The sequence below is a fragment of the Neovison vison genome, chromosome X (assembly GCF_020171115.1).
Source record: "Neovison vison isolate M4711 chromosome X, ASM_NN_V1, whole genome shotgun sequence".
Taxonomy (NCBI): Eukaryota; Metazoa; Chordata; class Mammalia; order Carnivora; family Mustelidae; genus Neogale; species Neogale vison.
The window spans coordinates 71,106,238-71,131,814 of NC_058105.1; the positions used below are offsets into that span (position 1 = coordinate 71,106,238).

Sequence of the window (25,577 nt, forward strand, 5' to 3'; positions counted from 1 at the left end):
CCAACCCTGCTTAGCTTCCAAGATCAGATGAGATCGGGCGCGTTCAGGGTGGTATGGCCGTAGACTGTTATACTTGTTCTATTTCATTACCATTGTTAATCCTTTATTGTGCCCAATTTATAAATAAACTTTATCATAGGTATGTCTGCGCAGGAAGGAATAGTATATGTCGTGTTCGGTGCTCTCTGTGGTTTCGGGCATTTCCTGGGGGTCTTGGAACATACCCCCTGTGGATGAGAGGGAACTGTTAAATACTGCACATTGGAAACCCTTAGGCAGTTAGTGAGTAATCTCTTTAGGATGCTGAGCTTAAAGATGGCTTTAGGCATGGTCTAATCTTAATCTCCTCCAGGAGTCAGGGATAAACTTGGCCCAAATACGTACAAAGACACCAAGCAGGAAATAAGCAAGTGTCCTAAGAGAGCTATGCATGAAATCCCATGAAGAACTCAAATCAGGGAGTTCTGGGAAGTCTTCATGGAGGTGGAGGCTCTTAAACTGGAGCACAAAGGATAGGTAAAATGTGTAATTTCAGCAATGGGTAGAGCATTTCAGGAGGAGGGAACCTTGGGCATAAAGACAAGAAATTGAGAAACCTTATAGTTTGGTGTGCCTACAGTCTCGGATGTTGAAGGGATGAAATGGGAAAATAGGGCAGGAAACATACCTTCCAGTCAGACTCTTTGAAGGTCATTACTTTCAGAGCTTAGTCTAAGGGCAGGGAAGTGTGTGGATGAGAACGTTTGAATGAATGAAAGAAAGCGGTTCTGTGATTTGGTTCAATGAATGTACCTCAGCTGCCCAGTCACACCATTATAATCTAGATCTTGCCAGAATGTACACCTATGAAACCACAAATTCAAACATCAAGTTCTCTGTCCACAGCTTCCCCAACTCACTTGCTCAAGTAACCCCACAACAATAATTCTTTGACCTCATGAATCCCCTAATTCATTCTCCCCTCCCACATACATTTTCTCTTATTTTATCAGGTTCTGCCAGTCTTTGCTTGCTCCCTTTCCCACTTAAATTCCTGAATTTATTATCATTATGACTCTTGCAAATACCTTCACCTCCCTAGGCAGTATTCCAGAGTCCTATGCCCTGCCCCTAGAGGAATCCAAACATCGCACCTCTGGGGCAGGAGTTTTGGAGGCAATCCTAAACCTGGGCAGCTTAACAACCGTCAGCCTTCACTAGGTCCTCACCACTACCTGGGAACCTTTTTTTTTTTCTCTCCAATTCCCCTCTCTAAAACAACTGTTTCTTACCTTATTCACATTCTTCAAATCTCTCCTACTCTCTGCTCTTGACTGCCTCATACTTTAATGAGAAAATACATGCCCATCAGATAAAACTCCCTCATCTTCCTGTGGGTTTTTTCCTTTAATGAAAATAGCTTCTTGGGGTGCCTGGCTGGCTCAGTTGGTAGAACATGCGATTTTTGGGGTGCCTGGGTGGCTCAGTCATTAAGCGCCTGCCTTCAGCTCAGGTCATGATCCCAGGGTCCTGGGATCTAGCATCGGGCTCTCTGCTAGATGGGGAGCCTGCTTCCCTCTTCCCTGCCTCTCTGCCCACTTGTGATCTCTGTTTGTCAAATAAATAAAATCTTTTTAAAAAGTAGCTATGTAGTTGCTTCAGAACTTTTTCTTGAATGACTACCTCACTGAGTTCAATCATTTCCATATCGGTCTGCACTATTACCATAAATTTTATTTACAGGAATTTTAATATCTGGTAGAGCAAGTCCCTCTCCTTTACTCCATTACCCCTTTCGTTTTTAGAATTTTCCTGTCTATAATTGCATATTTTTTCTGAAGGTGTTTCTCTCTCTCTTTCTTTTTTTTTTAACAAGGTGTAATGCATGCTTATTAACCAATTTGCATTCTTGGTTGCTGACTGTCTTTTAACCCACTCGATAAATGAGAGTCTTTATTTTTTTTTTAAGATTTATTTATTTATTTGAGAGAGGGGGAGGGCAGAGAGAGAGGAAGAGGATCTCGAGCAGACTCTGCAGTGAGAGCAGAGCCTGGTTTGGGGCTGGATCTCATGACCCGGAGATCATGATCTGAGCTGAAACCAAAAGTCAGATGCTCGGGGCGCCTGGGTGGCTCAGTTGGTTAAGCAACCGCCTTCGGCGCAGGTCACGGTCCCGGAAACCCGGGATTGAGTCCCGCATCAGGCTCCCAGCTCCATGGGGAGTCTGCTTCTCCCTCTGACCTTCCCGCCTCTCATGCGCTCTCTCTCTCAAATAAATAAAATTTTTTTTTAAGATTTTATTTATTTATTTGACAGAGAGAGATCACAAGTAGGCAGAGAGGCAGGCAGAGAGAGAGAGAGAGAGAGGAAAGCAGGCTCTCCGCTCAGCAGAGAGCCCCATGTGGGACTCGATCCCAGGACTCTGGGATCATGACCTGAGCCGAAGGCAGTGGCTTAATCCACTGAGCCACCCAGGCGCCCCAATAAATAAAAATCTTAAAAAAAAAGTCAGACGCTCCCTGCCTTCTGCCTATTTGTGGTCTCTGTCTATCAAATAAATAAATAGGGGCGCCTGGGTGGCTCAGTGGGTTAAGCCGCTGCCTTCGGCTCAGGTCATGATCCCAGCCTGGGATCGAGTCCCGCATCGGGCTCTCCGCTGAGTGGAGAGCCTGCTTTCTCTCTCTCTCTCTCTCTCTCTGCCTGCCTCTCTGCCTACTTGTGATCTCTCTCTGTCAAATAAATAAATAAAATCTTTAAAATAAATAAATAAATAAATAAATAAAAATCTTTAAAAAAAAAAGATGCTCAACAGAATGAGCCCCCCAGGTGCCCCATATTAATGAGAGTTTTCATAAGCTCTCACTAGAGTCCATGCTGTTCACCTGCTGCCTTATATGCTTATCTATTTCACCATTTCTGCATTAATTTGTTAAAGAACAGGAGAGTAAAATTTGTAGTTTATGCCAGGGTAAGGGAAGATAATCTACAGCCTGTTGAGTGCCATTTAATGGCATTTTCTTACTCATTCTTGCATATCCTCCTCAACATGCACCTGCTTCCTTTATTATCTCCTTTCTTCTTTTACTTTTTAACAAAAACACTGGAGAAATCCATACAAGGACATAAGGGCTTTCACCCTTTCTGCATATTTTTTATTCACTTTTTAAAAAATATTTTATTTATTTATTTGACAGACAGAGATCACAAGTAGGCAGAGAAGCAGGCAGGGAGAGAGGAGGAAGCAGACTCCCCACTGAGCAGAGAGCCTGATGCGGGGCTCGATCCCAGGACCCTGGGATCATGACCTGAGCCAAAGGCAGAGGCTTTAACCCACTGAGCCACCCAGGCACCCCTTATTCACTTTTGTTTGTTTTTTATTTCACCTTTTCTGCGTATTTTTATTTTTTATTCAATGCAGTGGTACCAGTTCCATAGCCTTGAATTTAGGGGCATATTTACAGTCAGTATTAATCAAGAGTCATTTGATTCTTGTTTGCCTTATATAATCTTGGATGATATCATACCCATCCTACTAGAGACACTTTTTTTTTTTAAAGATTTTATTTATTTATTTGACAGACAGAGATCACAAGTAGGCAGAGAGGCAGGCAGAGAGAGAGAGAGGAGGAAGCAGGCTCCCTGCTGAGCAGAGAGCCCGATGTGGGACTCGATCCCAGGACCCTGAGATCATGACCTGAGCCGAAGGCAGCGGCTTAACCCACTGAGCCGCCCAGGCGCCCCTACAGACACTTTTTTAAAGTGACCTGTACATTGGGGCGCCTGGGCGGCTCAGTGAGTTAAAGCCTCTGCCTTTAGCTCAGGTCCTGGTCCCAGGGTCCTGGGATTAAGCCCCGCATCGGGCTCTCTGCTCCTCAGGGAGCCTGCTTCCTCCCCTCTCTCCCTGCCTGCTTGTGATCTCTGTCTGTCAAATAAATAAATAAAATCTAAAGTAATCTGTACACCTAGCACGGGGCTTGAGCTTGTGACCCAAAGACGGGTCTTGCATGCTCTAGCGATTGAACTAACCAGGCATCCCAGCTACAGACATTATTTTTTTTTCCAATTTATTTATTTTCAGAAAAACAGTATTCATTATTTTTTCACCACACCCAGTGCTCCATGCAAGCTGTGCCCTCTATAATACCCTCCACCTGGTACCCCAACCTCCCACCCCCCCACCACTTCAAACCCCTCAGACTGTTTTTCAGAGTCCATAGTCTCTCATGGTTCACCTCCCCTTCCAATTTACCCAAATTCCCTACTCCTCTCTAACGCCCCTTGTCCTCCATGCTATTTGTTATGCTCCACAAATAAGTGAAACCATATGATAATTGACTCTCTCTGCTTGACTTATTTCACTCAGCATAATCTCTTCCAGTCCCATCCATGTTGCTACAAAAGTTGGGTATTCATCCTTTCTGATGGAGGCATAATACTCCATAGTGTATATGGACTACATCTTCCTTATCCATTCATCCGTTGAAGGGCATCTTGGTTCTTTCCATAGTTTGGCGACTGTGGCCATTGCTGCTATAAACATTGGGGTACAGATGGCCCTTCTTTTCACGACATCTGTATCTTTGGGGTAAATACCCAGGAGTGCAACTGCAGGGTTGTAGGGAAGCTCTATTTTTAATTTCTTGAGGAATCTCCACACTGTTCTCCAAAGAGGCTGCACCAACTTGCATTCCCACCAACAGTGTAAGAGGGTTCCCCTTTCTCCACATCCTCTCCAACACATGTTGTTTCCTGTTTTGTTAATTTTGGCCATTCTCACTGGTGTAAGGTGATATCTCAATGTGGTTTTAATTTGAATCTCCCTGAGGGCTAATGATGATGAGCATTTTTTCATGTGTCTGATAGCCATTTGTATGTCTTGATTGGAGAAGTTTCTGTTCATATCTTCTGCCCATTTTTTGATGTGTTTGTCTGTTTCGTGTGGGTTGAGTTTGAGGAGTTCATTATAGATCCTGGATATCAACCTTTTGTCTGTACTGTCATTTGCAAATATCTTCTCCCATTTTAGTTGTTCTTAGTCTAGATTGACTAATCCAAAATAGTGCTCATTGACTGGATACTGTTCTGGACCAATCTCTTTCTCTAATGCCGAGGCATTGGCACCCCACGAAGTCCGGGCCTGCTCAGAGCCGCGGCGGCCGCGCTTCCCGCACACGCGCTTCCCGGCACCCCGACCCGCCGCGGCGGCTCTTCCTGGAAACGCGCGGGCGGTCGCGCGCGCCTCGGCTCTCGGGCGCCTCGCGGGGACGGACAAAGCGCGTGGGGCAGACGGCGGTGCGCACGCCGGCCCCGCCCCGGCCACACAACATTCAGGCCCTCGGGGCGTTTCGTCAACAGAGCGCCGCCGTACGGAAAACCCGTCTCGGGCGCGACCCCCCTGGCCCGGGCGCGCCAGCTGTCAGCCGGGGGGCCCGAGGGAGGGAGGGCGCGGGCCGGAGGTCCCAGGGGTTGCGGGCGGCCCCAGCGAGGCGGGCTCCGCGGCCGAGGCAGGCGGCCCCGGCGGAGTCCAGGCCCCACGGAAGACCGCGCCCGCGCCCCCGAAGACCTACAGACATTATTAATCACTAAGATTTCTTTTTTAATTTTTAAAGATTTTATTTATTTATTTGACACAGAGAGAGATCACAAGTAGGCAGTGAGACAGGCAGAGAGAGAAGGGGAAGCAAGCTCCCTTCTGAGCAGAGAGCCTTATGCGGGACTCCATCCCAGGACCCTGAAATCATGACCCAAGCCAAAGGCAGAGGCTTAACCCACTGAGCCACCCAGGCGCCCCAATCACTAAGATTTCTAAGATGTATGGGAAAGGACCACCATGGGCTGGAGAGCCAAGGTCTAAGTTTCCTCCTGTTTCCTGTTCATTTATTATTTTTACTAACATACAATGTATTATTTGCCCCAGGGGTACAGGTCTGTGAATCATTAGGCTTACACATTTTCACAGCACTCACCATAGCACATACTCTCCCCTGTGTCCATAACCTAACCATCCCTGTTCACTTATGAACAAAAAGGTTATGGTAGAGCCAGCGGCCTGGGCGGGATGATGGAAGTTGGGAGCGCTTGGTTTGCCAACCAGGAAATGGAGAACAACAATGGAAACTCAGGCTTGGGGCGCCTGGGTGGCTCAGTGGGTTAAGCCGCTGCCTTCGGCTCAGGTCATGATCTCAGGGTCCTGGGATCGAGTCCCGCATCGGGCTCTCTGCTCAGCAGGGAGCCTGCTTCCTCCTCTCTCTCTCTCTGCCTGCCTCTCTGCCTACTTGTGATCTCTCTGTCAAATAAATAAATAAAATCTTAAAAAAAAAAAAAAAAAGAAACTCAGGCTTGTTACCAATTACATGCCCGCCAGTGTTCTATGCTTTACATATGTTATTCCATTGAATGAGAAGCTTGGAACTACTTTTATTTCCATTTTATAGATGAAAAAATGGAGGCAATGAGATTCTGAGTAGCTAGCACTAGTATATGGTGCATGAGGATTCGGTCAACTATGAGATACTCGACCACCCTTTTCCACCAGACTTCCTTGTGTATTTTAGCAATCTGGGATTGTAAAATAAATACCAAATTGCAGGATGCAAAAGAAGAGGCGTTAATAGCAGTACTTCCCCTGTTTTGCCTTTCTCCTTCACTCTACTAAGTGCTTTAGATGCAGAAAATTTCAAAGAGGGATAAGAAATTATTTTTAGAAGTCCCATCTTCTCCATGACAGGTAATGACCGACTCAGAGACTGTCAGGGCCAGGAGGAAACTTTTCATGTTTCCAGAACTGAAACCACAATCTCTTTCCTTCATCTTGCTAGCCAGCTTCATGTCTGGCTTGACTGAGGTGCACAAGCCTCAAAAGAGGGCTATGAGGCCGGAGGCTTGTTAATGTTTTGATTTGGGGTTTTTTCCCTGTATCTGGAGGCATAATGCCTTAACACTGTTGTCTGTGAATAGAGATTTCAGTAAAAGGCCAACTCCTTTGTTGAAAGCATCATCCATATATTTAGCTGGTACCAAACATGTTTACTTTTATATTCCACCCCCATTCCTAAAACTATTTGTCTGGAGATGGGTGGGACTGCCGCCCTTACTGGGAACCTGCAGGGGAGTCATTAGACAGTCTCCTTCAGATTCTAAAAGGGCTGGGCAGCAGAAACGTTTCTTGGAACTACGGGGTTTTTCATTCCTCTCAACTTCTGATATATATATATATATATATTTAAGACTTTATTGTTTTATTGGACAGAGAGGAATACACCGAGACTGGGAACACAAACATGGGGAGTGGGAGAAGGAGAAGCAGGCTCCCTGCCCAGCAGGAAGCCCCATGTGGGGCTCCACCCCAAGACCCCAGGATCATGAGCTCAGCTGAAGGCAGACGCTTAATGACTGAGCCACCCAGGCGCCCCTCAACTTCTGATATTTCTGACATTTGCTTCTCTTGAATAACCAGTGGGCAGTACTGTTAACTTCCTTCGCTCTACCTCCTCCTCCCCCTCCTCTCCCCTCCAACTCTCCCCCTTTCTCTTACCCCCCCCCGCACTTCCCCCCTCCTCTTCTTCCCCCTCCTTCACTCCCCCCTCTGTATTTCCGCTTCCTCTTTCTCTCTTTCCGCTCTCTCCCTCTCTCTTTCCGCTCTCTTCCTCACCCTTTTCGATCTCCCCCAAGGCCTCCTCTCTGCTTGCCTGTAACCCTGGCCATCTGCACCCCTCTCAATAATAACGGTAGTGTGCTTTCAGTATTGCCTCATATTTCCTTACTCTCTGTGATTCTAACCCAGACCTTCTAAAACGCAACCCTAGGATTTAAGGCCTAGACAGGGCCCCGTGGCCCGACGACTACCACGCTTACGCTTAAGCCGGCATAAAGGGTAAAGGCCAATTGGGCGTGGCCTTTGCTGACGTCACTTTGGGGGGAGGTGCCTTCTGAGCGTCGAAGGACCCTGTAGACAGAGTTTGTGGAGAAGGAACTGTGGCGGTCGTGTTCCCCGCGGAGGTTCGGGATCCTACCTCAGCCAGAGGTAGGAAGGGCTAAAGGTGGGTCAGCTACAGGTTCAGCGTGCTTTACAACTAGCCAGAAGATGTGGCCATTTGTTTAATACTTTTTAGAGGGCCTCTGAGGCAGTGGTTTTGAACTGCAGAGTTGCTGTAGCCGACTCAGGTGAAGGAAAATGGGTAAAAGCAGAGGGTTTTTTTGTTTGTTTTTTGACGTGGATTAAGTATGGGGAGCGGTGTGCGGCCACTGAAAGCGGGAGATGGAAGTTTAGAGGCGAACGACCAAAATGCCGCTGTAACCGGGCCCTTGATGATTGTTGGGGGTGGGGAGCTGAAGGTGCTAGCAGGTCTGCAAGAGTGGGAAAAACAACAGCGAGTGATTGGATACTTTGAACGTATGGGTGGTGACGCGGGGAGATTTTTGAACCAATTAGGAGGAGGCATCGAGTACCAGCCAGACCAATCACAGGGTACCTCGAGCCCTGGTTTCCCTGTTGCAGGGCAGACTATGGTTAAGAAAAGACCCGCGTGAAAATTTAGTTCAGGCCCGGTTCTTGGCATGCAACAGCCAGGCCCTGCCCCTCATTAACTGCTTTTTCTGAGTTTTAAAAATTTCTGAAGCACTTTTCCCCCTTTGGATAACAAGTAACTGGAAACTTTGTAAAGAGATTTATTGAGAGCCCGAAGGATAAAGGACAGAATATTAAAATATTTTCTTATTTCATAGGCCTGAACCAGAGATTTAAAAATGGACCATATTGATTTTCGTTTCATGGATTTTAAAGGTATATAGCTTTACATGGTAGTAAAGAAAATGTTGTTTGTTGCCTTATCTGAGATCTAAATGTATTTTGTTTCTGAATATTACCTCTTTGGACTGTCCATAGGTCCGAATTTTCTCATTTATGTACCAGAAAAACAACATAGATGTTTAAGACTCTGGAACCCTCTTATAAGCTAGTATAAGGAAATAGAATTCACAATTCATCGCTTGTTTTTGGAGAATTTTTATGGCATGCAAAATAACACAGGTTTAATCTGAATTAGAGATCCACTGCTTTAAAAGTACATTAAAAAAATCACTGCAAGATCCCGAAGTGCCTTGCCATAATTACCAGTGAAAAATAAATTATATTCTGTGTAGTTTTAGACTTAAGCGCATTTTATTGTATCTTAATTATTTTAAAAACTGGTAATCCATGTATGGTATTTATGAGAAACCTTAATAATTAACAAAAGCAATTTAATTGACCAGAGCACCAGATTCCTCAACCATGCCAGATGTGGGAGAGTTTATGGTATATCTTTTTTTCTGGGGACATGATTAGACCTGTAATGCATTCACATTCAAATTCACATAATATTGAAATATGTTGTAAGCAGGGTGGCTCCAAATCTATTAGGTCATTGTTTTGTTAATGCTTGTCATTTAAAAACTACAACAATGAAGCCTTAAGGGTTTTTTTTAATAATCCTTAAGCTTTTAAAAAAAAACTTTTTATTTTTTAAATTTTGTCTTTGATTTTTACATGGGGCTCCAACTCACAACCCCAAGATCAGGACACATGATCTACTGACTGAGCCAGCTAGGCTCTCCCAAAGCCTTAAGTTTTAATTTAGGACATAGTATCTTTATTTATGTATTTTATTTTATTTTATTTTAATTTTAGTTTTTATCTCTGTACCCATCATGGGACTCTAGCCCACAACCCTGAGTTCAAGAATTGCATGCTCTGGGGATGCCTGGGTGGCTCAGTAGGTTGAGCGTCTGCCTTCAGCTCGGGTCATGTTCCCAGGGCTGTGGAATCAAGTCTGGCATCGGGCTCCTTGCTCATCAGGGAGCCTGCTTCTCCCTCTCTCTGAGGCTTCCCCCCCTTGCTTGTGTGCACTCTCTCTCTGATGAATAAATGGATAAAGTCTTTTTTTTTTTTTTAGATTTTATTTATTTATTTGACAGAGAGAAATCACAAGTAGATGGAGAGGCAGGCAGAGAGAGAGAGGGAAGCAGGCTCCCTGCCGAGCAGAGAGCCTGATGCGGGACTCGATCCCAGGACCCTGAGATCATGACCTGAGCCGAAGGCAGCGGCTTAACCCACTGAGCCACCCAGGCGCCCTAAATGGATAAAGTCTTAAAAAAAATTGTATGCTCCACTGCCTAGCCAGCTAGGCACCCGAAGGATATGGTATCTTAAATATATAAAAATGGAATAGGGATTATGACTTTTGATTACAGTTGACCCTCAAACAACTAGGGTTTGAACTGTTCAGATCGACTTCCATGCAGATTATTTACAATCTGTTATTGTAAATATTTCTCCTCATGATTTTAACATTTTTCTTTTCTAGCTTACTTTATAATAAGAATACAGTATATAATAAACATAACATGCAGAATATATGTCAGTTGTTATTGGTAAGTCTTCTGGTCAGCTGTAGGCTATTAGTAGTTAAATTTATGGAGAGTTATATTCGTAGGCTGATTTTTAAATGTGCAGGGGTCAGTGTCCCTAACTGCTGCCCCCCTCCGTGTTGTTCAAGGTTCAATTGTGTATGGTATTTGAGACCTTGTATTTACATAAATATTTGAAACACACAGAAAAGTACTGAGAACAAGATAATATATTACCCGTATACCTACTATTAAGTTTAGTTGAATCTTAAAACAGTTTGCCATATGCTTCAGATAGTTCATTGTTCAGTTTTTCATCTTTAAAATTTTACCTCAATTTTGTCTTTTGTGTGATTTTTTTTTTCTGCAGCTTATCTTTTTTTTTTAAGATTTTATTTATTTATTTGACAGACAGAGATCACAGGTAGGCAGAGAGGCAGGTGTAGAGAGAGAGGGGGGAAGCAGGCTCTCTGCTGAGCAGAGAGCCCAGTATGGGGCTTGATCCCATTACCCTGGGATCATGACCCAAGCCAAAGGCAAACGCCTTAAACCACTGAGCCACCCAGGCTCCCCTGTAGCTTGTCTTTTTTTTGCTCAGTATTGTGTTTTCCATATTTACCCATATGGGTATTTGAGTTCTAGATCATTTGTTTCCACGGCTAATTAGTATTACTTTAAATATAAGTCTCTCTCTCTCTCTCAAATAAATAAAATCTTTTTTTAAAAGATTTTATTTATTTATTTGATAGGCGGAGATCTCAAGTAGACAGAGAGAGAGAGAGAGGAGGAAGCAGGCTCCCCGCTGAGCAGAGAGCCTGATGCGGGGCTCGGTCCCAGGACCCTGAGATCATGACCCGGGCAGAGGCTTTAACCCACTGAGTCACCTAGGCGCCCCTCAAATAAATAAAATCTTAAAAAAAAATCTCTTTCTCTCTGAGAATAAATAAACCAAATTCTTTAAAAAAGAGGGGATATGTGGGTGGCTTAGTTGGTTAAGCATCTGCCTTCAGCTCAGGTCACAGTCCCCGGGGTCCTGGGATAGAGCCCCAGGTCTGTGTCCCTGCTCAGCGGAAAGCCTGTTCTCCCTCTCACTCTGCAGATCCCCCTGCTTGTGCATTCTCTCTCTCTCTTTCTCTCTTAAATAAATAAAATCTTTACTTTGAATATAAATATACCACAATTTATCTAATCTTCTTTGTTGGCTGTGTGAGTTGTTTCAAGTATTTGCTATTACAAACAACACTGAGTGAACATTGTGTTTCAGAGAATTGAGCAGTTTTTCTTTTTCTTGTTTTTTTTTTTTGAGTAATCTGTATGCCTAATGTGGGGCTCAAACTTTTTTTTTTTATTTTTTTTAAAGATTTTATTTATTTATTTGACAGAGAGAGATCACAAGTAGACAGAGAGGCAGGCAGAGAGAGAGGTAGAGGGAAGCAGGCTCCCTGCTGAGCAGGGAGCCCGATGCAGGACTCGATCCCAGGACCCTGAGATCATGACCTGAGCCGAAGGCAGCGGCTTAACCCACTGAGCCACCCAGGCGCCCTGTGGGGCTCAAACTTAAAGCCCTAGATCAAGAATCACATGCTCTACAGACCTAGTCAGCCAGGGGCCCCTAGCAGGAGTTTCCAAACATTATGGCTACCACCCATGGAAAGGAAATATTTTTTACATCCCATCTACACAATGTGTCAAAAGTTTAATGAAATAACCCTTATTACATGCAATACACTATGATATTTTTAAAAAATTTAAATTCAGTTAATTAATATGTACTATATTATTTGTTTCAGGGGTAAAAGTCAGTGATTCATCAGTCTTTTATATAATACCCAGTGCTCATTACAATACATACCCGCCCCAATGTCCATTACCCAGTTACCCCATTCCCCCACCCTCCCCTCCTCTCCCAACACTATGACATTTTCTATTCTATGCTTTTTCATTAATGGGGCACCTTCTCCCTCTCTCTGCCTACTTGTGATCTCTCTGTCAAATAAATAAAATCTTTAAAAAAATGTTGGTTATGATCCACTTAATTTATTTATTTCTTGAGCAGTTGTGGGTGAGGCTCTAGGACAGTACTGTCTGAAACAGTGAAAACACAAATAATTTTATATTTCATAGTAGCCACATTAAAAAACTAAATAAATTAAAAAAAATATTTGTTTATTTGCCAGAGAGAGAGATCACAAGTAGGCAGAGAGGCAGGCAGAGAGAGAGGGGGGAAGCAGGCTCCCCGCTGAGCAGAGAGCCCGATGCAGGGCTTGATCCCAGGGCCCCAAGATCATGACTTGAGCCGAAGGCAGAGGCTTAACCCACTGAGCCACCCAGGTGCCCCAGTTAAATTTTAACAATATAGATTATAGGGGCACCTGTCTTGCTCAGTCAGAAGAGCATGTGACTCTTGATCTCAGTGTTGTGAGTTTGAGCCCCATGTAGGGTGTAATGATTACTTCAATAAATTAATTAAAAAGCCATATAAGGGCGCCTGGGTAGCTCAGTGGGTTAAGCCATTGCCTTCGGCTCAGGTCATGATCTCGGGGTCCTGGGATCGAGTCCCGCATCGGGCTCTCTGCTCAGCAGGGAGCCTGCTTCCCTCTCTCTCTCTCTGCCTGCCTCTCTGCCTACTTGTGATCTCTGTCAAATGAATAAATAAAATCTTTAAAAAAAAGCCATATAAATTATATAGCTCAATATATCTAGAATGCTATTTCATCATATAATCAATATAAAATTAATGAGATATTTTATGTTCTTTTTTTGTACAAAATCTTTGAAGTCAGGTATGTATTTTTCGTAAGTTTTTTTTTTTTTTAAGATTTTGTTTATTTATTTAACAGACAGAGATCACAAGTAGGCAAGAGAGGCAGGCAGAGAGAGAGAGGTGGAAGCACGCTCCCCCTGGAGCAGAGAGCCCAATGTGGGGCTCGATTCCAGGACCCTAGTATCATGACCTGAGCCTAAGGCAGAGGCTTAACCCACTGAGCCACCCCGATGTCCCCCCCTTTTTTTAAAGATTTTATTTATTTATTTGACAGAGAGATAGATCACAAGTAGGCAGAGAGGCAGGCAGAGAGAGAGAGAGAAGGAAACAGGCTCCCTGCTGAGCAGAGAGCCGGATGTGGAGCTTGATCCCAGGAGTCTGAGATCATGACCTGAGCTGAAGGCAGAGCCTTAACACTCTGAGCCATCCTGGTGCCCCCTGGTATGTATTTTGTACTTAAAAACTTAACTCATTTTGGACTTGCCTCATTTCAAGTTGTCAGTAGTCACATGTGGTTAGTAGCTACCTTGTATAGTGGCAGTGCTGTTCAGGGTATACATTTAGGAGTGGAGCTTCTATGTCAAAAGCTATGGGCATCTTAACTTTATAAATATTGTCAAATTGCTGTTGAGTAGTTTTTAATAATTTGTACTCCCTCTTCCTTTCACTTTTCCCTATAGCCTTGCTAAGAATTGGTATTGTTAGACTTAAAAGAATTTGCAGGTATGAAAAGTGTTGTTGTTTTTAATTATCATTTTATTTTGGAATACTTGTAGATTTACAGAAAAAGTACAGAAATAGTGCAGAGTTCCCATATTATCCTCAGCCAGTTTCATTTTCATTTATTTTATCATTTTCCATGAGCATTGTTTGAATTTCCATTTCCCTGATAACTAGTGAAATTGAATGTATTTTCATAGATTTATTAGCCATTTGTGTTTTCTCTTCTGTACGTGTAACCTTTTCAGTCAAGTTTTGTATAAATAAACTACCAGAAAACCATGTGGCAGCTCTAGGTCATTTTCTTCTTAGGGAGAATTGATGTAACATCCATCTTTGTGTCTCAAGACCAAGAAGAAATTCTTCTAAGTTATACCCATTGGGGCTAAATAAGTGTAACTCCTTTTCTGCATGCCACATTGTGAACTATTTGAAGATATTTATGTCCCCTGGGAAGTCTCTTCTTCGGATTACGCATATTTAGTTCTTTCAGTCATTCCTCATATTTCATGGTTTCTAGTCACCTTATCGTCTTGTGTGCTGTCCTCTGAATATGTTCTATTTTTTCACGTTATTCCTTGAAGCGTGGTATCCATAACAACACAATATTTTAGGTTTTATATGATCAGCACAAAAGAATCCTCTTTACATTTAGGAGTGATCATCATTCTCTTAGATACTGATGTAATTAAGATTCAATTTATTTTTTTCTTTTTTTGGGGTGAGGCCAATTTGACAGAGACACACAGTGAGAGAGGGAACACAAGCAGGGGGAGTGGGAGAGGGAGAAGCAGACTTCCCAGCAGAGCAGGGAGCCTGATGTGGGGCTTGATCTCAGGACCCTGGGATCATGACCTGAGCAGAAGGTAGACGCATGACCATCTGAGCCACCCGGCACCCCATCTATCTTTCCCTTCCCCAACCCTCCCCTCCCTTCTCTTCTCCTTTCCTCTCTCCTGCCTCCCTCCCTTTCTCCTTTCCTCCCTTAGTAATCGCTACCCAGAGTGAGTCTTTGAACCCAGGACTCCAAGATTGAGAATCAGATGCTCTTCTGACATTCCAAGCATTCCAAGACTGCTTTCCTGATGTTGAACAAATCTGATGCCACACTGTGCTATCCTCCCGACCTACAGCCTCTAGGGATTTCAGCTCTGCAGTACTTTTTCTTTCTTTCCCCTGCCTTCTCTTCCTCTCACCTTCCTTTTCCTTTCCTTTTCTTTTTTCTCTTTTATTGTTTTTTCTCAGAAATCAGTTAGACTTAGGCATAATTTATGTAGAGTAGAATTTGCACATTTTAAGTATACAGGTTGATACCATTTTTTGAGCAAATGTGAAACCACATAAATAACATTTCAAAGAATAGAACATTATTAGAGAATTCTTTCATGCCCCTTTGTAGTCAGTCTACTCCCCACTGTCCACTCTAGGCAACCACTGTTCTGATTTCTGTCGCTATAGATTAGTTTATAAATGAATTCATATAGTATGTATTTTTTTTTCTGTGCTGTGTTTCACTAAGCATGATTATTTTGAGTTTCATCCATATTGTTGTATAGGAGTAGTTAATTTTTTTATTGCTTAGTAATATTCCATGGAATAAATACACCATAGTTTATCCATTCTTTTTTTTTTTTTAAAGATTTTATTTATTTATTTGTCAGAGGGAGAGAGGGCGAGAGAACACAGGCAGACAGAGTGGCAGGCAGAGGCAGAGGGAGAAGTAGGCTCCCCACCAAGCAAGGAGCCCGATGTGGGACTCGATCCCAGGACACCGGGATCATGACCTGAGCCGAAGGCAGCCACTTAACCAACTGAGCCACCCAGGCGTCCCTAGTTTATCCATTCTTATCTTGATAGACATTTTTGACTATCATGAATAAAGTTGTTATGAATATTCCTTTATAAGTTTTTTTTAAAAGATTTTATTTATTTATTTGACAGACAGAGATCACAAGTAGGCAGAGAGGCAGGCGGGGGGCAGGAGTAGCAGGCTCCTTGCTGAGCAGAGAGCCCGATGAGGGGCTCGATCCCAGGACCCTGAGATCATGACCTGAGCCGAAGGCAGTGGCTTAACCCACTGAGTCACCAAGGTGCCCCCATGTATAAGGTTTTTAAAGTGACTTGATTTTCATTTCTCTTGGGGGAAATACCTAGGAGTGGATTTGCTGAGATGTAAAGTGTCTTTGTAACCAGGTCAACAGATTGTCTAGAGTATGTCCTTTCTGGAGGACAGATTTTGAAAGATTCAGTTCTTAATTTGAAGGGAATTAAGAGGTATAAACTTCTAGTTATAAAATAAAAAGTCATTGGGATGAAAAGTACAGCATAAGGATATAGTCAATAATATTGGAATAATGTTGTATGGTGATGGATGGTAACTATACTTATCTTGTTGACTATAGCATAATGCATAGAATTGTTGAATAATATGTTGTGCACCTGAAACTAATATATGTCAATTATACCTCAATAAAAAAATAGTGCCTGGACTGGGGGTGTTTCCTAACACCGTCCTGTCTGATTCAGAAAAAGTTCCTCATCTTGGCAAGCACCAGGACCATCCAAAATAGAAAGCAACTTAATATGGGAATAGAAAAAAATTGAGTGTTTAAAGAATAGTATTTAAAGTATAGTTGTACCAAGATAATTTAGCTCAGGGGCGCCTGGGTGGCTCAGTGGGTTAAAGCCTCTGCCTTTAGTTCAGGTCATGATCCCAGGGTCCTGGGATCAAGCCCTGCATTGGGCTCTCTGCTCAGCAGGGAGCCTACTTCCTTCTCTTTCTCTGCCTGCCTCTCTGCCTACTTGTGATCTCTGTCTGTCAAAAAAAACAAAAAACAAAAAACAAAATAATTTAGCTAAGTTGTCCTTCTCAGCACCAGGATTTTTTTTTTTTTTATTGGGGAATCAATTGTTATTCGTGAGCATCAGGATTCTTAAAGAATGCCAACTGTTTATCAAGTTTTAGGACTCCCTTTCTTATGGTTAATTTTTTTAAGGTTTTATGTATTTATTTGAGAGAGGGAGAGAAAGAGCACAAATGGGGGAGGGGGAGGGGGGAAGAGAGAAGCAGACTCCCTGCTGAGCAGGGAGCCTGCTATAAGGCTTGATCCTAGGACTCTGGGATCATGACCTGAGCCAAAGGCAGATGCTTAACTGCTTGCACCACCCAGGCACTGCTCCTATGGTTAATTTGGAGACAGCTCTTCTTTTTCTAGATTTCTAAATCTTTGTGTTTGCTTTTATTTATATATACCCTTATGGTCCATTAAAATATCTAAGTTTATACTTTCTTTTCCTATTAAATTTATGATGACTATTATGTAGATACTAACTAATTTGCTTCAACAAATTTTCAGAAGTCAGTCACAATATGTTACTCTAGTTCAGCCCTATCTGTTAGACCTATAATGTGAGCTACAAGTGTAATTTATAGGGATGCCTGGGTGGCTTAGCTGGTTAAGCATCCGACTCTTGATCTCAACTCATGTCTTAATCTCAGGGTCGTGAGTTCAATTCCTGCATTAAACTCCATGCTCAGTTTGGAGCCTACTTAAAAAAAATTTTTTTTTTTGAGTAGTCACATTTGAAAAGTAAATAGGAAAAAAAAGTAAAGAGAGACAGGTGCAATTATTATTAGTAAAAATTATAACTTTAATACTATATTTTAGCCCCACATATCTCAAAATATTTCAACATGTAATCAGCATACAAAATTACTGAGTTATTTTACATTTTTTTATACTAAATATTTGAAATCTGATGTGTATTTTACAATTATAGCATATTTCACTTTGGACTAACCACATTTAAAGTACTCAGTAGCCACATGTGGCTGCCATGTTAGACTGCAGATCTAGACTTAAAAACTTTAGTACTAAACTTAGTCAAGATCATTGATGTGGGGCGCCTGGGTAGCTCAGTGGGTTAAAGCCTCTGCCTTCGGCTCAGGTGATGATCCCAGGGTCCTGGGATCGAGCCCCACATCAGGCTCTCTGCTCAGCGGGGAGCCTGCTTCCCTTCCTCTCTCTCTGGCTGCCTCTCTGCCTACCTGTGATCTCTGTCTGTCAAATAAATAAATAAAATCTTAAAAAAAAAAGATCATTGATGTTCTTTGGATCTCAATGGATTTAATTCATTTGGAAGCTTCCCTGAACTATTTTTTCCCCTATTCCTTTAAATACCATAATGGGAATCCTCAGATTAGCAATGGCAGAGTTATTAGGAAATGTTCCAAGACAGGGCCACATAGTTCAGAGTTATGAGCATAGCTTCTATATGGCCTGTGCAGAAATCTTGTTGGGGTCACCTGGTGTGTACGTATTAGGTAGCAATAATAATACAGTTTATGAAGAGGTAGAATAATTGGGGTGCCTGGGTGGCTCAGTGGGTTGAAGCCTCTACCTTCGGCTCAGGTCATGGGATCGAGCCCCGCATCATGCTCTCTGCTCTGCGGAGAGCCTGCTTCCTCTTCTCTCTCTGCCTGCCTCTCTGCCTACTTGTGATCTCTGTCTGTCAAATAAATAAATAAAATCTAAAAAAAAAAGGTAGAATAACACAATACAACCTTCTTAGTCTGCCATGTAATGTGTTTCAGGCTGTGTCCCCTACATGCCTGCCTTTCCTAATTTTTTTTAATTTTTTTTTAAAGATTTTATTTATTTATTTGACAGAGAGAGATCACAAGTAGGCAGAGAGAGAGAGGAGGAAGCAGGATCCCTGCTGAGCAGAGAGCCCGATGCGGGACTCGATTCCAGGACCCTGAGATCATGACCTGAGCCGAAGGCAGCGGCTTAACCCACTGAGCCACCCAGGCGCCCTCCTGTAACCTTCTTTTACCCATTTTTCTAACCATATATAATTATTTATGGTTATTTGAACCCATTGTGCTTTTCAGCACCTGTATGCATCTCCCTCTGTTTGGTATGTTGTCTCATGATCTCCAACTCATCCTTCAAGAGCCATCTCAAATAGAATGGCACCTTAATGAAGCCTATTCTGCTATTCTTACAACCCAGCTCTCAAATGGGCAGCTTCTCAATTCTTTCTTTATATTCATTTGGTATTCATAGCACTTAATACATAATATTGTAAGTGTTCCCATTTTAATTTCCTGTGGTAGTGTGATCTACCTACTTGATGGCTTAGATGGCCTCCTTCATCTTTGTATTCCTACCAAGATGCACGGTATCTGCTTGGTACCAGGCATTCTCCGTGTTTGTTGACTTAAGTTTTACAAGGAGAAATGTGGACACCAGCCAAAGTAGAAAGAGTGATGTTGTCTTGTATTTTGTTCATGCTATGCTACTAATAGCTTCTGTCTTGGGCAAGTTAATTAACTTCTCTATGCTTTATTTTAATCAGTTTAAAATTAGTGTTTTACTAAATTATTTATTTATTTGAGAGAGAGAGTGAGAGAGAGAGAGAGCGCGCGCGCAAAGGCAGGGAGAGTGGAAGAAGGAGAAGCAGGCTCCCCCCTCGGCTGGGAGCCCGATGCATGACTCTATCCCAGGACCCCAAGATCATAACCTGAGTCAAAGGCAGTCGCTTAACCGACTAAGCTACCCAGGCGCCCCTGTTTTACTGAAATTTTGAGGTGATTTATAGCTCTAAGAAATTGGTTGATTGGTAAATGTGCATTCATATATATCTTTTGTGGAAATGACTGTAAGCTGCTCAAGGGAGGGAACTATGTCTTGTTTACATTATATCTGTGCTTAGCAAAATAACGTATCATCATTAAATGTTTCTTTATTATTTATATTTTTTAAAGATTTTATTTATTTATTTGACAGACGGAGATCACAAATAGGCAGAGAGGCAGGCAGAGAGAGAAGGGGAAGCAGGCTTCCTGCTGAGCAGAGAGCTCGATGTGGGGCTCGATTCCAGGACCCTGAGATCATGACCTGAGCCGAAGGCAGCGGCTTAACCCACTGAGCCACCCAGGCGCCCCAAATTAACCATCTTTTGATTTTATTACACTTTAGATCTCTTATGTGCAAGTTTTATTGTGTATATATATATTGTGTGTAGTTTATAATAGCTTAGAGATAAGAAACCACAAAGACAGTTTAATCAACTTAGACTTCTTTCTTCCTTCAAATACCTCTTTTGGTGAGAGTTGCTAAAAGGTACTCAGCCTAGCTAATCCACTTCAGCCTTCCAAATGTGTTGTTACAGTTTGTCAGCTGCATTCCCAGCCTTTCCAAGTGTTGTTTCTGGTCTAATTCAGATGTGAATCTGCTAGGCTAGTGTCTTGGATTGAGTCTTTCTCCAGTGCCTATCAGATTGTTAACACTCAGTAAACAGAAATCATTTAATTAAATTGAAGTTGGTTAAACAGAAATAGCCTCTGGTAACTGTGGTAATTAAAACAAACCAGATCTTGGGGCACCTGGGTGGCTCAATGGGTTAAGCCTCTGCCTTCAGCTCAGGTCCTGATCCCAGGGTCCTGGGATCGAGCCCTGCATTGGGCTCTCTGCTCATCAGGGAGCCTGCTTCCTCCTCTCTCTGCCTGCCTCTCTGCCTGCTTGTGATCTCTGTCTGTCAAGTGGATAAATAAAATCTTTAAAAAAACAAAACAAAACAAACAAACCAGATCTTAGCTGAATAGAACATTCTCAGTCAAAAACAGTGGGGTCCATATCTTGGCCATTGTAAATGATGCTACAGTAAACATAAGGGTGTATATATCCTTTTGAATTGGTGTTTTCATTTTTCTTTGGGTAAATACCCAGTAATAGAATTATTGAATCATATTTTTAGTTTTTTAAGATTTTATTTATTTGTCAGAGAGAAAGAGAGAGAGAGCGAGCACACAAGCAGGCAGAGAGGCAAGCAGAGTCTGAGAGAAAAACAGGCTCCCTGCCGAGCAAGGAACCCATGCGGGACTCAATCCCAGGACCCTGGGATCATGACCTGAGCCGAAGGCAGAGGCTTAACCCACTGAGCCACCCAGGCATCCTTCATATTTTCAGTTTGTTGAGGAACCCCCATGCTGTTTTCTTGCAGTACTTGTGCCGATTTTTTTTTTAATTAAAAAATTTTATATTTATTTAATTTTAATTTTAAAATTAATTTTTAAAAAAGATTTTATTTATTTATTTGACAGGCAGAGATTACAAGTAGGCAGAGAGGCAGGCAGAGAGAGAGAGAGAGAGAGAGAGAGAGAGAAGGAAGCAGGCTCATTGCTGAGCAGAGAGCCCGATGTAGGGCTCGATCCCAGGACCTGGGATCATGACCTGAGCCAAAGGTAGAGGCTTTAACCCACTGAGCCACCCAGGCGCCTCTCAAGTTTAAAATTAATTTATATTTTTTAAATATATGTGCCTCTTGCAGAGCACTCCTTTAATATTTATTTATTTATTTGGGGTTGGGGCACATGCAGAGGTAGGGAGAAGAGTGGCAGGCAGAAGCAGGCTCCCTGCAGAGCAAGGAGCCCAATGTGGGACTTGATCCCAGGACATGACTTGAGGTGAAGACAGACACTTAACAGACTGAGCCATCCAGGCACCCTGAAGGGTTCCTTTGGCTCCAGGTCATTGCCAACACTTCTTATTTCTTGCCTTCTTGATTTTAGCCATTTTGACAGGTGTAATGAATCCACTTATAGATTAATAGATAAGATGTATACACACTTTCGCTGAAAAAAAAAAAAACAACAGGGCTCAGCTACGAAGGGGAACAGGGTACAGTGAGAGTAAGAGAGTAATATATACAGATACTTGGTAAAGAAGATGCTTACGGATAGGATTGGATGAGTTGGCAACTTGAGTTTGGTTATGGGCCTTGTATTTAGAAGAGTGTGAAAGATAAAAAATATCTAATGCATCCCTAGACAGTGTGCCTTTGGTTGAGAGGACTGAGCTGTGGTTCTTTGGGATATTCTTCCTACTCATGTAGTTTGACCAGAATCAAGCCAAATTCTCTTTTGGTTAGCATGATATTGTCAGCTCTTGTTTCCCCATACTGCCAGCCAGTTGCCCTCCAGAACTTTATATAGCTTTATCTCCTGTTGAGCCCAGGCTTTGGTTCGTTCCAGTCACTAAGCCAGTTCTGTCCAGGGCCAAAAAGAATAGCAGTATTGTGCAGTAGGGAAGAAGTTGGTTTGACGTGAAGTCCTGCTGGCCATCAGATTTGAGATTTAACATGCTAGGGGCAAACTCTAGGTACCTGTTGAGCTTTGGAGCTAGTTGTATCGTTTCTGTCAGGATTTTCACGGAGTTAGCCTATCCTGTGTCCTTTTCTAGTTGCCCTCCACGACCAAGATGCTCAGAAGTACAATACACCACTGTGAATAGTTCTCTTTGAACTACGTTGCAGGCAGTTCCCTCTGACTTCTGCATTACAGCTAGCTGCTTGGATTCTCTTATACCATACCCAGTTTGTCATTTGGACCTCCTGGAATATTGTATAAAAATGATGATCTCTCTGACCATAGAAAATATTATTTACAGGGCGCCTGGGTGGCTCAGTGGGTTAAGCCGCTGCCTTCGGCTCAGGTCATGATCTCAGGGTCCTGGGATCGAGGCCCGCATCGGGCTCTCTGCTCAGCAGGGAGCCTGCTTCCTCCTCTCTCTCTGCCTGCCTCTCTGCCTGCTTGTAATCTCTCTCTGTCAAATAAATAAATAAAATCTTAAAAAAAAGAAAATATTATTTACAGTGTAATTTTAACCTGTGATTTTAACCTGTTTGTCTGAATTTGCCATGCTGTTTGAGACTGAATATTTGGCTATGGTCATTCTGACTAGCTCAGCTGGGATACTTTCTCTGAGCCTGCAATCAGAGTTACAGTGTGATATGCTGAGTGGTGTTGGCTCATTTTTTTCTATCTGCTGTTTTTTAGTTGTATCAGTCTTGGCATATCACTTGCTTCAGGCCCTTCCTGACAGAACTAGAATAAGGGAAAGTACAGGATTTCAAATTAGAAAGACTGAGTTCAGATCCTAGTTTGCTATTTTCTCTTTGTATCACTAGAGAAGTCACTGCACTTTATTAAATCTGTTTCTGCATCTTTTAAAATAAAAATGTCGGGGCACCTGGGTGGCTCAGTGGGTTAAGCCGCTGCCTTCGGCTCAGGTCATGATCCTAGGGTCGTGGGATCGAGCCCCGCGTCGGGCTCTCTGCTCAGCTGGGAGCCTGCTTCCTTCTCTCTCTCTCTGCCTGCCTCTCTGCCTGCTTGTGATCTCTCTTTGTCAAATAAATGAATAAAATCTTAAAATAAAATAAAATAAAATAAAAATAAAATAAAATAAAAATGTCTCCCTTGCAGAATAGATTGATGATTAAATGAGAATACATGTGAAAAAGCTTTGGGACTGTTAATTTTATTGTCATTTTTGTTTTTTTCTCACTAAAGAAGTTGCGGATAGTCATTGTGACTTGGAGTAGAATCTTGAATTGACCGTGACAGGTCTTTGAGCTACTTTGGCTTTCAAATGACTGGTTGAGCTGATGGAGGCCACAGGAAGAGACTTGGCAGGACTTTCTTTTTTTTTTTTAAAGATTTTATTTATTTATTTGACAGAAATCACAAGTAGATGGAGAGGCAGGCAGAGAGAGAGAGGGAAGCAGGCTCCCTGCTGAGCAGAGAGCCCGACACGGGACTCGATCCCAGGACCCCGAGATCATGACCTGAGCCGAAGGCAGCGGCTTAACCCACTGAGCCACCCAGGCGCCCCTTGGCAGGACTTTCGATAGATTATTTTTCCTTGTTGTAATGGAAGCTCCCTTTCTCAAGGATAGGGAAGATGCTTATTTTCTATTATTCTGTACCTAGAATGTGGTCTATCAAATCAGAATTAATTGGTACTGATTAACATGGCTCTCTGAATAGAGTAACCCCTTCAGGATGAATCTCATTTAAATTAAATTGACTGAAATCATGCGTAAATCATAGTTTATTTCAGTAGTTAGGAAGATAATTGAATAACTTTCTTTCAAAATGTACAGTCTTCTTGCTGGATGTAATCTTAATACAGCTTGTCGTCCTCAGATCTCAGGAATAAGCTGTATTTATAGAAGTTCTTTTCTCAGCTTCTCCCAGAAGCAGGTCTCTCTCGTTCATAATGTAAGTCCAACCATTTAGCTATGTGATGTCTACTACGTATTTAGTTTTGCTGACTGCATTTTATCCTAAAGCACTGCAGTGCTTTCATTGCTTCAGCTGGTGTCAGTCAAGTTTCTCAACTGATTGACATTGAAAATATGTTTTGAAAGGACCAGAATTATGTTGACAGAGAATGAATTATATAAAACATTAAGAGGACATTCACAAATCAAAATTAATGTCTTTGCAATCTCATGTATTATGTAACCACAAGTCGTGAGTAGTATTCTAGTAAAGTATATGTATTTTTTTAAAAAGGAACTCAAATTGAAAATTTATATTGGGTTTTTGTTTTCTTTCTTTCTTTTTTTTTTTTTTTTAAAGATTTTATTTATTTATTTGACAGACAGAGATCACAAGCAGGCAGAGAGGCAGGCAGAGAGTGAGGAGGAAGCGGGCTCCCTGCCGAGCAGAGAGCCCAATGTGGGGCTCCATCCCAGGAGCCTGAGATCATGACCCGAGCCGAAGGCAGCGGCTTAACCCACTGAGCCACCCAGGTGCCCCTGTTTTCTTTTCAAGAACATATCAAAAATCTGTTTTTAGGGACACCTGGATGGCCCTGTCTGTTGGGTATCTGCCTTCAGCTTGGGTTATGATCCCAGGGTTCTGGGATCCAGTCCTGAGTCAGGATCCTTGCTTGGTGGGGAGCCTGCTTCTCCCTCTGCCTGCTGTTCCCACTGCTTGTGCTCTCTTTCTCTATCAAATAAATAAATAAAATATTTTTAAAAAAGGAATCTTTTTAAATAATACTTGAATTCTTAAAAACAATTTTTAAACTTTCCTAATTCTTTTTTTTATTGAGGTATAATTGACATATACCATTATATTAGTTTAGGTGTGTATCATAATGATTTGGTCACTGTATGTATTGTGAAATGATCACCACAACAAGTCTAGTTAATATTTGTCACCATGCATAGTTAAGTTTTTTCTCGTGATGAGAACTTTTATTTTTTATTTTAAAGACTTTTATTTATTTATTTGACAGACAGAGATCACAAGTAGGCAGAGAGGCAGGCAGAGAGAGGAGGAAGCAGGCTCCCCACCAAGCAGGAGCCTGATGCGGGTCTCAGTCCCAGGACCCTGGGATCATGACCTGAGCAGAAGGCAGAGGCTTTAACCCACTGAGCCACCCAAGCACCTGTGTGATGAGAACTTTTAAGATTTACTCTTCTAAAAACTTTCAAATGTGTAATACAGTATTACTAGTTATTGTTACCATGCTATACAATACATCTCCATGACTTAATTTACTTTATAACTAGAAGTTTGTACCTTTGACTCTGGTCACCCATTTCACACCCCCCCCCATACACCTGAAACCACCAGTTTGTTCTCTGTATCTATGAGCATGTTTTTTTTTTTTTTTTAAGATTTTATTTATTTATTTGAGAGAGCACGAGCAGAGGGAAGAGGCAGAGGGAGAAGCAGGGAGCCCGATGTGGGACTCAGTCTCAGGATCCTGGGATCATGACCTGAGCCAAAGGCAGAAGCTTGACTGAGCCTCCCAGGTGCCCGTGAGCTTGGTGCCTTTTTTTTTTTTTTTTTAAATTCCATATATAAGAGAGATTGTATAATATTTGTCTTTCTCTGACTTATTTCACTTAGCAGAATGTCCTTAAG

At 42.4% G+C, this 25,577-nt stretch overlaps 1 protein-coding gene across 1 annotated transcript in view; it reads left to right on the plus strand.

The window, feature by feature from the left end:
• Positions 1–8,202: 8,202 nt before the first annotated feature.
• Positions 8,203–25,577, plus strand: part of TEX11 (testis expressed 11) — a 335,773-nt gene continuing 318,398 nt past the window's right edge. Inside the window, exon 1 of the mRNA XM_044234723.1 lies at positions 8,203–8,446. Coding sequence (XP_044090658.1) covers positions 8,203–8,446 — 244 coding nt within the window. The remainder of the gene's footprint in view (positions 8,447–25,577) is intronic.